The 13,845-nt window shown below is 44.3% G+C and overlaps 1 protein-coding gene across 1 annotated transcript in view; it reads right to left on the minus strand.

The window, feature by feature from the left end:
- Positions 1-8,058: 8,058 nt before the first annotated feature.
- Positions 8,059-13,845, minus strand: part of T265_14572 (hypothetical protein) — a gene marked incomplete at both ends in the record, with an annotated part of 9,575 nt that continues 3,788 nt past the window's right edge. Inside the window, 3 exons of the mRNA XM_009174249.1 lie at positions 8,059-8,156; positions 8,675-8,950; positions 11,878-12,146. Of these exons, the coding sequence (XP_009172513.1) occupies positions 8,059-8,156; positions 8,675-8,950; positions 11,878-12,146 (643 nt within the window). The remainder of the gene's footprint in view (positions 8,157-8,674; positions 8,951-11,877; positions 12,147-13,845) is intronic.

Genomic DNA, 13,845 nt, shown 5'->3' on the forward strand with positions numbered 1-13,845 from the left:
GGCCTAGAGAGATACAGTTGTACTGTTTACAGCACAACCCGTTGCAGTTGCCTAAGAATCGCCGGAGGTGTTCGACCGGGAGTAAGAGGAGATAGGTGCGGCAGCCAACTAAGCGACTGTGTCTGAACGTTGAACGTTTGCTTCCTATATGCAACACACATCAATTTCAGTTGAGTTGAGCTTACTAGCACTGATAGCCTATTGCTCCAGGTGAATGAGCTCGGGTTTGAGCCCCGAAGATAGACATCGGCGTGTCTAAAACTGGCATGAGGGTGTTACAAACGAATGAAGTTGTCATTGACAAAGAATCGGCCCACAAGAAGAGCAGCATTAGTGGGGCTAAGGAGTTGAAGAGTAAAAGATTCCGGACGAGATGAAGAGTGGCATAAGCAGCATTATGCCTTCGCTGCAGAAAACGATTAAGACGAGTTGGCTGATAACACCGCCTGGCAGCTGGTGTTGCTGAGATTATTTCTGGTTGCGTTGAGGACGCCAGCCGAGATGCTACCATGGCAGATAGCAACTTCGACCAAACCCTGTAAATTAAAGCCTTGGTATGAAATGTAGGCGCATTGTGAGCACAGCCTGAAGGGTGAGGAGGCTGTGATGGACAAAACAACGACTAGCTTGGTTTCGGAGACTTTTTGAGTCTGGCACGGAAGTCTCCTGTATAAGTGTATGGATTGCAGAAGCGCACAAACCGTCATACAACGGCAAGGTCCAGTCACGTGGTGACTGCTCACAAGAGATATCCTGACCACGCAACCACTCTTGGTAACGAACAAGACTCTTGGCTGCTGGAAAGCAAAATACAAAAACATTGAGGACCAATGTCAGATGGTTCAAACGTTTGTTGGGTGGGAGAAACGATCCGTTTTCTTATAAACCTGTGTCCTCAAATAAATGGAATTCATGGAGATCTTTGAAACTCATGGAAAATTATGACTATTCTCGTCCGGGTTGACAGCTATCGTTGTAGATAAAGGGGGAAAATTACGAAAAAATTCCAACTAATGAAATGCACTACTCATAAGGTTGCTGAAAACCGCTCGACAGCCCACGACCGGCTTCGCCTTCCTTGGGGCTTAGCAGGTGTATATTCGTTAATCTCGTGTAATTTGGCTTGAAGTAGAAAATAAGGTTGACGGGAACTCGGGAACTGCGCCTACCTGATGGTCCCCAAGAAGGGCGAAACCGGTCGTGGGCTGTCGAGGAGTTTTCAGTAACCTTATGAGTAGTGCATATATGTGTCGCGGTGTGTCGAATAACGTAGCGACTGAAACATGGGGTGGCCTGGTGCAGCACATTTAGTTGCCTTAAAACATCAAAACCGAGAGATTGAGCTGAGTTCCGGGTAAGTCTCTCGAAAAATCAAATTAGCTTGCAAATGACTGTATATTCGCCAACTAATGAAACTTTGAGGTAACATGCTTTGTCGGTTTTCTTATCAGGTGAACATTTTTCCGTATGGAATCCTTATTGGAAAACTGTTCCAGATCCAACAAAAGCATTCGTGTTCGTCGAATCCATTGGTGTCCCACTAATTGTTCTGAGAAGAGGGCTTGTTTTGCTTCCTGCGCTTAAAGACTAACGAAGGTGACTCAAAACCCAAGACTATTACGATTGCATGCTAAGCGTCTGCACGAAATGTTTCAAAACACAAGCATATGCATGCAAAGTTGTGCAACTAATAAGGAAGGAGGTTTACCTTTGTCTATCCTGAATGTTGAACTTTCCACTTTGGGACCGGCCCCAACGAGATTGTATCCAAGCACACTAACCAGTAGTGTCACGCAATGTGGCAAGTCGGTAATTTCCGTTCTACGAGAATTGGTTTCCACTGTCTTGGAGAAAGATCCGCGCTGTTCGTAAGCGGTTACGCGAAAACCAGTGGTTGCGCATGCGCCGTCATACTCCCACGTGACGACTGCGAACTTAGCTTGCAATGTTACCAGAACTGACTTTGGTGGAGAGGGAACTGCAAAATTGTCAGGTTCGCAAGACAAAATTACGAACGATTCGGTGCATTTGAGGTATAATCACTAGTATTACTCTTAGAAACAACCTTGACAAGTACGCTCTGCAAATCCGATCAGCTGTGGTCTGCCCACGCACTGACAGGTGTAATCAAACGATATATTCGTTAGAAAGGGGTGAAATCCCATCCATGTTTTCTCTGTATAATCAAGCGGAGAATGCATATTTTGTAATGAAGTTTGTGCCCACAGGAATGCATTACGCTGTTCGGCAAATATGTCTTCAGACAGTATTCCTATGTGCATTGCTCTCACTAGTTGGCACCTATGGACTGCTCAGAGACTGAAATTCATTATGTTTGTAGCAGTGATGAGAAGTTGGCAAACTATCATAATTTTGGCAAGCAGAACAACGATCAGCACGGCCTTAGGGTCACAGTGGCCACGGGATGACCTTGAAACCAATATATGACGTTTTTCGTACACAGCAGATTGTGATCTCTAAAGATTGGAGAGCGAGGGACAGAATCAAAAGGCGTGGGCAGTTCTATTAGCACAACTTTTGCCGGTCACAGCAAGAGGTGCATTGACGAAATTGAGTCTTTACATAGAAACCCAAAAAAGTGCAGTTTCTCATGATGTGGATGAGAAGGTCACAGTCGACCTTAGGGGCGGGGCGAGCAAGGAAAGTTGAGGTGGGGTGATGACATATGATGGACAGCGGATTTATTAAAGTTCAGAATAGGCCGAACTTGCTCACGTGCATGGCTAGAAGTGGTGCAAATGGAAAAGCAAGCCACCTACCTGCATCAATTGTGAATGGTGATCCGCTCGTCTGTGGACTTGATCCAACGTTATTGCGCCCAAGCACGGCAGGCCTCAGTGTGACGCACACCGGCAGATCAGTGACCGTATGGCTAAGACCCCGTGTGACGACGTTCGTTGAGAAAGAGCCTTCCGGTTCATAAATCCGTACCTGGAACTCGGAAGCTAAGCATGCACCATCGTACTCCCACGAAACAGCCGCTCTGGTAACATTCACTTCCGCTGCTGCCCGAACAGACATTGGTGGTTGTGGAACTACAAGAATGTATAGAATGGAGTGTAAAAGTATCCAAATCAAATTAGAAATCGAGCAGTTCAGTCGATCTGAGTGGCTTTCTTTTATGCGGTTGTCGATCATGTTGAAGAATGGAAGTGGTTCGCTGACCGACACAAGTTATTTATTACATAAGACGGGGTCCCATGGCTTTGGACACAAAGAACTCGCGATCAATTCCCAAGTATTCGTTTGGAGAAATGACTTTGGTTCTTGTATACCGGCCGAACCAAGCCTTATGTAACTTGGGTTGGGTTCTGTCAAACCCAACAAAGCCGGTGGCGTGCTTTATGGCACACATGCCTTTCCAGAGAGAAATATGTGAGATAATGCAGGTATGCCGTGAGTAGGGTTATGAGAATGTGTCATTGAACGGGATTCCGAAAAACGCTAGAATCTACGCGCGTTTTTATCTCCTGGTTACCATCTATGCAATGGTACCAAGTCCTAGGAACCTCAGACGAGTTCCAGCACGTCGGTTATTAACTTTAGATTTTGCTGTTTCTTTCAGTGGTCTGAAATAGGTGTTGATTGTGAACAAAGGTTGTCAGGGTAGATCTAATATAGAGAGAAGGCTAGGTGCCCCATTCTCATAACTGGTGCAGGGAGAAATCTAATTCATGTTGTCCACTAACATGGTGCAACGGAGATTCATCACTTGAGCCTAAAGTGTCGCCAGTGCTGGGCGACCAACATGTGGATGATTCAAATGGCTGTTTGGCTCAGACTGTACAGTAAACAGAGTCCCATCGAAAGAGGAGATGAATGCGCGGTGGATATTATCCCGGATGATGCTTTTCGATGGAGTTAGGAACATATCTCTAATGCGTCTAGTGAGTAGGCCACTATCTTTCTAATGAATGCATATACATACAATGTCTGTTGAGATCGTACTTGAAGGAAACGTTTCCTTCTTTGAAAAAGGATCACAGCTTGTGGGTACCGCTAGTAGATTTATCGTCATCTATCCGCCGCGAGTGGTTATTCACACTATGGAAAATAGATTACCTTGCTACAAACTCCCCTCAGCACTACGGTGCACATAACTTGGTGCGCCGCCACACACGTTGATCACAGAGAAGGCTGTTTAGTTTAGTTGCAGTAGGCTGGAAATACCAGCATTACAACCAAACGATATCTAGATCAGAGGATCCGCGAACATCTTCTACCTTTAATCAACACCAGGAGTTGATACTAAAGTAGGTAGCAGCAATAATCATTTATTGGCCTAGGTTACAACTGAGCATGTAGTTCAGACGGGTTGTGAATATGATACCAACCATTAGCGAAATACACTGGTTTGCGAACACATTTGGTTTTGCGAGTCTAACCCTAATCAAGCTGAATCTTCCGTTCGTGATGTTCCAGGGTGAGTTCCAGGTGAGTCTCTCGCAAATTCGTTTGCAACTGAGTGTATTTCGCTAATTTCGTGCAATTTGGTTTGAAGTAGAACATACGGTTGACGAAAACTAGGGAACTGCGCCTACCTGATAAGCCCCAAAAAGGGCGAAACCGGCCGGTCGAGGCGTTTTCATCAACCTTATGAGTAGTTCACTACATATATATATACGTGATCTCCGACAGTTTGCTCGTCATACTGGCATGTGATATGAACTCTGTACGTCTGGTTATCACCGAACTTATATTAATGACCCATAAGAAGTTGAGCGGACTCATCAAGTTACCATAGAGGCAATTACTGAGTGACCCTTATGTCGTTTTTTACTCAACTGCAGTGTGCCCAGATTACGACTAGTGTATTTGCGTGCACCTGATCAGCATTGCCAAATATATGCACTCCTCTTGTCCCCAAGAAGCCCAAGAGTTCACTAACACTAGAAATCTGTCGCGAACAGTTTGCAGTGAATATGAAAATCCGAAAGAAATTCCAGAGGATAATTGGGTATTTATTATACTTTTGTGACGAATAAAAAGAAACTTGGATTGGGAACTCATGTTGATTCAAAACACGTGGTTGTAAAATATCCTGAGTTTTAGCTCTAGAACTATTCGTAGTTGCCAACCAGCTAGCAGGTGTACTCTGTCAGGATGGTTTTGAGCATTAGCTGCGCCTTCTGTTTTGAAAAATACTTGTCAACCAAAAAAGATCACAGACCGAATTAAATGTGGTTAGATTTGAGAAAGTTTGGCTCAAGTGTAATTTCACAACACTCGTTCGAATCTACTCATACGATGAACGATGACTACATTTGTAGTGATCTAACTAGAGCTTCAAAAAGTATTCACAGGCTATCGAGTAACTAGAGTCATTGATTTCCAAGGGACTCGAAATGTGGCTACACATCTGTCAACTCGCTACTTGCGAGAACCTCTGAAGAAGTTCGCAGGTGTCTTGCTTGAAAAAAACAGGTAAGGTAGTCACCTTGAATCGGTAAAGTTTTGCACGACTTCTGTGGGACCAGATCGTCTGATTGAGCGGTTGGACGTGTAAGCACCTCAGAATGCTTGACATAGGCCAGCCCTAGGTCCCCTCCCTCACCCACTCTTTTTCGCATTTGTGGATACAATTATGCGTACCATTATAAAAGTTTGCGGTGCTATAGCCTGATGAGCAGTGGCCGGAAAGTTCTGTTCCACGTAGGTATACTTTATATCGATTGATCAACTGAGGAGCACTGTACCCTCGAGCTCTTTGGTTTTCTATAGTTTTTTAGGGTCATACTTGTAATGATTGGGCCAGCGGCTAAATAGAAGGTAGTGTGTGTCTCACGATTTCAATTCATCAGAGCGCTTCCATATTACACCATACATTCAAAGTGATGTAGGAAGATCCGATTATATTCAATAAACTTTCATCCTGTGAGCGAAACCAGTCTGTGCAGAAAAGCATTGTGGAGTAGTTGCATACTTGTTGGGAATCAGTAGTGTTGTGTATCTCACAACACTCAGAGAGTTTCGAACTCGCGACCTCCCGCAAAGTATTTGAACCATGAGCGACTGATTAACAGTGTGATGGTCGTTCACCCAGACAGGACATGGTGAAGGCGAGTCGGCCAGACATATCAAGCTAATGGTGAGAGCTACTCACACTGCGGATCAGCCGCTTGTGGTAAAACGGTTAAGTTCTCAAACTGCTAGCTAGGATGTCACTGGTTCAGAACTCCCTGGAATTTCCAGAGTTGTGCAATGTTGGGAATTCACACTAAGGATAAAATAGCTGTACAGTGTTTTTCGACTTCCCAGCAGATATTACCTTCAGCTGCAGGACTCAGTATCCATTGAAAGTTGAATATCGAGTTTCATCCTGTATATTCCGTCCGGAACATAATTGTCACAACTGGATATTTTGGATATCAAAACCTGTTCTAAAAGTGGGCACCACGGGAGAGGACAGGTCAATTTTCCGAGCATCAAGCCCTTGACTGGAAGGTCAGTTCTGTACCTTACACAGTAAAGTGCCATCATAAAAAGCAGTGGTTACGAATTCGTGTTTGGAAAGTCCATTTGGTTGTAATCACACGCTCATCTTTTCTCCCAGCAGTTTCCGTCGAGAGCATCTAAGTTCAGTCTTCCGCCGACTTCTTGTGCTTCACTGTTTGTTCTCAGATGTGCTGACTTCTGTTGAAGAGGAAACTGGCCATTGAAAGCATGTCTCGTCACTCAAGCCGCCCGTCAACAGTTGACCACGTGATATGGTCTCCGTTATGTCCGCCATGTCCTCTCTGAGAGATAATCATACTGCTGATCAGCCATCCCTGTTCAAACGGTCAATGGCCCAACCACTGGACGGAATGTTGCCAGTTTGAATCTCTCCGAATTTCCTACGATGCACACTGCTGGTGATTCATCATCATGATGATGACGTTTCGTCATCATTCTTCAGTGCACTGTTAAAGAATGTTTGAAGATGTTTCTTCGAATTGAAAAACGAAACGTCTGCAAATCAGTTTCCAAGCTCGGGAAACAGATCAACATCCACCTGATCAACCACATATTACCTGATGCGTCACGTCTTACACGAGCGTGCTGATCATGAACTTGGATTAAGGACATTAGAGCCGTTTTCAATCAATTGGAAAGGGTTTGGAACGGATTGAGAAGTCATCGTTTCAGAAGAGCCTGATAAGTTTATGAACTGTTAACACTGGGATGCTTCTACCGCGTGGAACTGGCAAGCATGTGGAGAACGTTCTTGGGTCACTCGAGCTGACACGTGTTGGTGTGCGGTCATCAGAAGGAAGAGTGGTCAGCATCTGTATTCCACTTGACCTCAACCCCCTCAAACTAAATTGTCGGAGCACTCACGACCCCAAAAGGAGCAGGAAAAACCTACCAGTGGCAACCGAGGTGAATCATCAACTCAACCAAACCCGATCAGAATTAATTTGACCCACCCCCTAATCCACCAAAGCAAGATTTTGACGACTTTACTAACGGACAAAAGCCGTTAATCGATACTCAACACTGATCTAGTGTGATCGGACTTACTGATTGTTTCCCCGTCTGCCTCATAACCTGGTCAACTTGGTGACCTGCTTACATGCACTGATGAAGCTTTTGTGTCAAAAGTGAAACGTTGCCCAAATAAAAACTGCCGATTGTTTATCCAGCTCTTCTGAAACGAAGACATTAGAGCTGAGCAATGCGTTTCACTGTTCAGTACTGAAAAACTTGAGCCGTTTGATCTGCACAGTCAGGTATATTAATCTCATGGACTTTGAAACAAGCCTTTATTTACAAGAACAACGTAGCCATGCGCCGTTGAGGCTGTTAACCTGTTAGACAGGAATCCACGCGGATCCCACTATACGGCACGTCTTTAGGCGCTGCTGCGGTCGAGAAGCCTGGCCCGCTCGAGGTTGGCTCAGAATTCGGGACGCTTGCCGGTCCGGCATCAAGACGAGATCTGATTGGTCAACAATCTGGACCCAAAAGCCAATCATGACCCAGTATTGGCCAGACGCCAGTTGCCAATGTCGCATCCAGAATGCGTCAGAAATTCCAGAAAGTTATAACCGCTTACGCTATATATACGGAGCGCTGTACAACTGTTCTTGACTTCGTTTTGGGCATTAATAGACCTTGTGCACCTTTGGTGGTTGTTTTGATGTGAACGCTAGCTTGGGAGGCTCAGACCGAGAACTAAGCTGAGGAAAATACCGTTACCACATAACCATACAGAGACACATCACGGTATTGTGCTAGGGTGGTCATTCAAAAACCAAGAGCGAAAAATATCATGCCCTAACTGAAACTGAGATTACAGGTTGACAGGCTAACCATAGTTGCAAGGAACGCCCGAAAGACTTAGTTCTGTAACACTACACAACTGCCATAACCATGACTGAAATTTTTGTTACCACATAAATATATTGCACTCTTTCAAAACTGTCCCTTCTCTTATACACTCACTGCAACATTGCTGTCGTACTATGGAAGACAGCCTCCGGCTGAAAAACAAGTGTCCGTGCAAGACAGCACCGAAACACAATCATTCGTGAAACATAACGTCTGTTTAGTGAAGATCAGCGGAATTTAGTGACATCACTATAAGTGCTGACCTGGACGTAAAAGACGTTCGATGAAACTTTGGTCATCAGAATTGCTTTTGGTGGAGAACGGAAAAGCTAGTAGTTACCTGCTGGTATGGTAAATTGCGAACTGTCTGCGCGTGGACCAGTTCCAAGGCTATTGCGTGCTGCCACACCAACAAACAGCTGTTCACACATTGGTAGGCCAGACAACATCACAGCGAGATCATCTGTGGTTTCAGAGGCGATTGAAACTCCGTTTGACCTGTATGCAGCCACCTCGAATCCAGCCACCGCACATGGACCATCGTATTCCCACGAGACAGACACTCTAGGGACGTTCTCGAGTGGTGTCACCTTGATCGCCTTGGGTAGCGTGAGGACTACAAAGCAAATGAGAAATCTAAGTGAAAATTTTGAACCTTTGAATTAGAAAAGTATGAATCTATTGTAATGGAACGGAAGTAAGTACAGTGAGTCTTGACAATGCTAAGTCCAGGTGCACTGGATAGGAACGAAACGATATACGTGGAACGAATGCTCTACTCCATCAACGAGATTGTAACCAAGTGTAGTCTGGCACATATGGAATCCCTTGAAAACCTTGTTGCCTACCAGATGCTATTAAAGTCACTCACCGACCCGATCGATAACCTGCCTGTCGGCTGCACTCAGTAGGTTTGATGTCGATAGATTCAAGCACGCTTCCTCCAGTTTCACAAATACTTTGTTCCTGATTAGGGAGTAATGTCGGCGATGCGAGAAACGGAATAGTTCAGTAGAACCATCTGAAGTTCAGGAAGGAAATACTTCCTATCGTAAATAGGTGGAGAACAATTTCTGTCCGAAAGGACACTGTCGGACAACGGCTGCTTCCCAACAAAGTCTATTTGGTCATCACCATCATCCTTATCGACAGCATAACATCAGCATTCAACACTGGTTCAACACAGTTCATGGTTCTACTTGGGCCAAGCCACTGCTAGGTCACCCATACCTGAACAAGATTACGATTAGAGTCCTCAACCAAAGCCTTTGCTTAAAAGCCCGACCACCAGACAGGGATGTTCGGAAGGAAATGCAGGTGCATTTTTAGAGAGCGAATCGCCACAACTGGTCCAAATCAAAAACCTGGAGAGCCACAGGGATGCGTCGGTCAGACTTCTAACCACTGACCAACTTGTTATGTTTGAGTGTCGCATGGACGTACGCCAGGGTAACAGAAACTTGTATGAACGGTTCTCCATCTACGAACAATTCAACATGACAGCAGTGCGATTGCATCGCTCTCGACAAATTTCCCGCTAATTCGCCGACCCCACTCATTTTTCTAGGGTCTAGAGGCGTCTTTTCGGACAAAAACCAGGTGACACATACGATAGCCCCCCACTTCCTCTTGACAGTCTTTAAATCAGCCAGCTTGCACGATAATGATCTGTTCCCGACAATCGATGCCTTCTTCGCTGGCCCAGACTGTCCATATCGACCGAATGGCATTGCCGTCACTATGCTGAGTAACTATCTAAAAGATTTCACTTATGGTAAGACAGGAGACTCAGGAATAGTGAGGATCTCAATACCAAGAATAAAGAATTATGAGTGGCTCAAACACAGCTGTCCAATGAATGAATCAGATCTCTGTTAGATTGATTCTGCGTCGTATCTTGACTCATATTTTACTCACACTTTGGAACGTGGTGTTGTTCGGAACTTAGGTACTGCGCTGGATCTAACTGTGTTTTATATCTACGCATAGACACCTTCACCAGATACCACTGTCAGAAAGATTTTTTTACAATAAGTTTCAGAATGCAGTCGTTTAAACATATTGAGGTCGCATGAAATTCCACTCAGATAATTCCAGTCCCTGAATACTGAACAATCTCGATCCCGAACCGTAGCAGATATGTCAACTTAGCCACATCAGACTACCCAACGAACACCAGTTAGAACTTTCAGAGGCTAAGAGGGCTTAACTAAGCTGGTTTTTGAACGACGGTTCCTAGTATGCCATATAAAGATACGCTGTCTGTGAACTTCAGTAGCCCTAAAGAGCTGAACCGAGAGAAGTGAGACGATAGGTTCACAGTTTTGTGCAACCGAAAGTGCGTTACTCGGGAACAAAACCTTGGCCTCTCGAATGCAACAGTATAATCTCATGCAATTTAAACATTCAAGGGCTTCTTTACCGGTCTCATAACGTCGTTTAAATACTTGCGTCACTTTGGAAATCATTTATTAAAGGTTCGCGAACAGTGCCATACATTGAAGGCTTCTATCTAACACGTTTGGATGCACACTGTCTTGCGTGTAAAGCGCAGAGGCTTCGTAGCGCATCAACTACGACGTTCGGAGAAGGCATCCGAAACCTCGATATCTGGGGGACTCAGACGACCTGACAACTTCTAACACAGGTTGTCGGCGACGACTACTGAAATAGTTCGACCATTTCGTCTTCCGCCACATCTTGGATTGCGTTGTCACTTTGAAAGGTAGCCGGAAAACAGGACTGCTTCAATATGGCACACACATCCGTTGATGAAACTAAGACTGGACTGGGACTGCTGTTGATTTCCCGGGTTGAAACAAAGTGGAAACCATGCGAAGGTTATCCTGCATAACGGCAATTTATACACGTCACCTTCATGCCATTCACATAGTAAACAAAGAAATTGTGGACACATTGTGGAACTTGAAAGTAAAATTTTGAACAGAAGCTATCATCTAACAATGAATGGTGGACATCCCACATACCCGCAGACGTTTCTGTTTAGGTCGAAACGAGTTACATGTTGGCTTTAAACACTTTTGGTAGCCAGAAGGCACACCAAATCAAAATGGATCAAGATTTCAGTGAACAAGAATCATGTTGGACCGATGTGGATGGTAACGTCTCATTCTAACCATAGATAAAACTATAAAATGTGTCATTCTGTACAAGGGAGCTTGGAAGATGGCTTATATTGGCTTAGGTCTCCATCTGAGTGCCATCCAATAAAGCTTGGTGACAGAATGCACTTCGCATAAATTTACTGAGAGCTCCTCAGGAGCTCACAAACGATTTCGTTCTCTTTAAAGCTAATTAGATGAGTATACTCTATTGACAACAAAGAATAAATGTATTTATCCGGGAACGTATATCCCCAATGAGTTACCATTCAACATATTATATATATATATATCATGGAGGTATGACAAGCATACGGCCTCCGTTATAGCGGCCGCGATTCTAATTGATAAAACTGAAGCAGATTTGGTTCATAAATCCCAAAATTGTGTCTGTACCGTGAACACAAGAAGCACTACTCACTATCTGACACCTTGAATTCCTTTCGTTCCGACTCGTCACCTTCCCATCCCTGTCCACGTGATTTTACGGATAAAAACAAGGGCACGCATTTTGGCAGATCGTCAAATCTGGCAGGTGGAGTTCTAAATTCGGATTTATCAATGATACCACCAGCTTTGTCGTAAATCGTCACTTCGTACGTTGTGGGACCGCACTTTTTAGTAGCCACCCATGTTGCCGTGATTCGTGACTCGTCATGGAACGCTTCAATATTGATATCCGTAGGTGCACTGAAATCTAGGAGAAAAAAAATTAGATGTATTCGATGCCTCAATAAGGTGCACTTGGGAACGTGAATTTTTCAAAATCGGCTTATTTCATCGTATAGAATAGCAAACCTCCATGCCCATAAAAATCAATATGGTGAAAGTCGATGGGAATTGGACCCATTTGAAGAGCATTCGTTAGTCAGAAAGCGTATCCTTTGGGCCTTCTACTATATCTGAGCAACAGGTTTCCACTTCCGAATTCAAAGCGGTTCTATCACTACAAATGCTTGCGGCAATACCACAGTGGTTTTGATAAAAGTCGCAACCATGTAGACCTGAGACTAGAGGGAAAAAAGCCAAGGAGTTTAGTCAAACACATCGATCAGGACGAGAAAGCATTGAACTTAAAAAGTGAGTTGCAAAGAAATAAAATGATGCAATGTTGAAACTGTACCAAAATGTAGAAGGTGAGAGTCCAACAAACATTCGCACCGTGAACTAAACCTACATTGTCGGGTTTGAAAGATGGGTGAAAGAGTCAAAATTCGGCACTTTGCTAGAACGTGTCATGGGTACGTAGGATCTCAAAGTCATTAATCATCCATTGCAATCCATCAACCCCCCGGTCCGATAATGGCCTTGATGAACTGAGAGAGTCGAGTGCCACAATATGAGATGCTGGGCGGTTTATGATGACATCATAGCAATCGTTGGCACGTAGGAGACAAGCCAAGATGCTCCAACATCTTGTCCCACCATTCTGCCTTCCAAACAAGGATCTCAGCTGCTTTGAAGGAGAGACATCGTGACCGACTTTGTCAACTATCTGACGAGAGTTTGGAGCCCAAGTCTTAAGGCAAACCGTGTATGGTGAACACAACATGTATGATGCGTGATCAGGCAAGATTACCAGATATACACCAAATCGACGGCCGACCATGGGTTTCATTAAGGAGGTTCGTCAGCCATCTCTTCTTTAGTACCATCCTTACCAGGTGACACCACAGAGGAATACATACGTACCGTTGCCTGAGACTGTACCAGTTGTCGTTTGTCTCCTCATACGGAATCCGCTTTCCTCTGAGGACGCGTAATTCGATGCTGTGGTAGGAACCCTAAATGATTCACTAATTCTAATCTAATCTCCTGTTTACGTTTGGAAAGACGTCTATCGATTATTTTTATCAACTGTTAGTCGGTTTTCCCCTTGGGACACTTTGGTCTGAGCAACGTTCATTGTGGCAGTATTAGAAAACTGAATAAGATGTCAGAGAATTACACACGCCCTGTGTGAGAACCCTTAACAGAACTTGCTTATCAACATTAGCCGCTGATTTACGTCTCACGGTGGAACATTTCAAGATATTGAAACGTTCGATTTCTATCCAAAGGCCCTTTCTGAAGTGAGTTGTATGTAAACATTAAATTTCTCTTCGGAAGAGTACATGAACGGCAGAGACAACAAAGGGATGAAGAACCGTGTGATTCCCCCCTTTGTTTGTGTCCCATAGAGCTAGCCGCCATATTAAGTGGAATCACTCACCAGCAGAGCATGTATTTTACTGTCACCTTGAAATAAAGGCGTATTTTTTTGCAAAATGTGGTTCTTGAATAGACCGCACAATGCTCCCTCACACCACGACACCTTTGAAGGACGGTCTCGCTGAACCATATTTTCTCTCTCTCTCTCTCTATATATATATATATATATTGCTTATTA

This window comes from Opisthorchis viverrini, assembly GCF_000715545.1.
Source record: "Opisthorchis viverrini unplaced genomic scaffold opera_v5_219, whole genome shotgun sequence".
In the NCBI taxonomy this organism is placed as follows: domain Eukaryota; kingdom Metazoa; phylum Platyhelminthes; class Trematoda; order Opisthorchiida; family Opisthorchiidae; genus Opisthorchis; species Opisthorchis viverrini.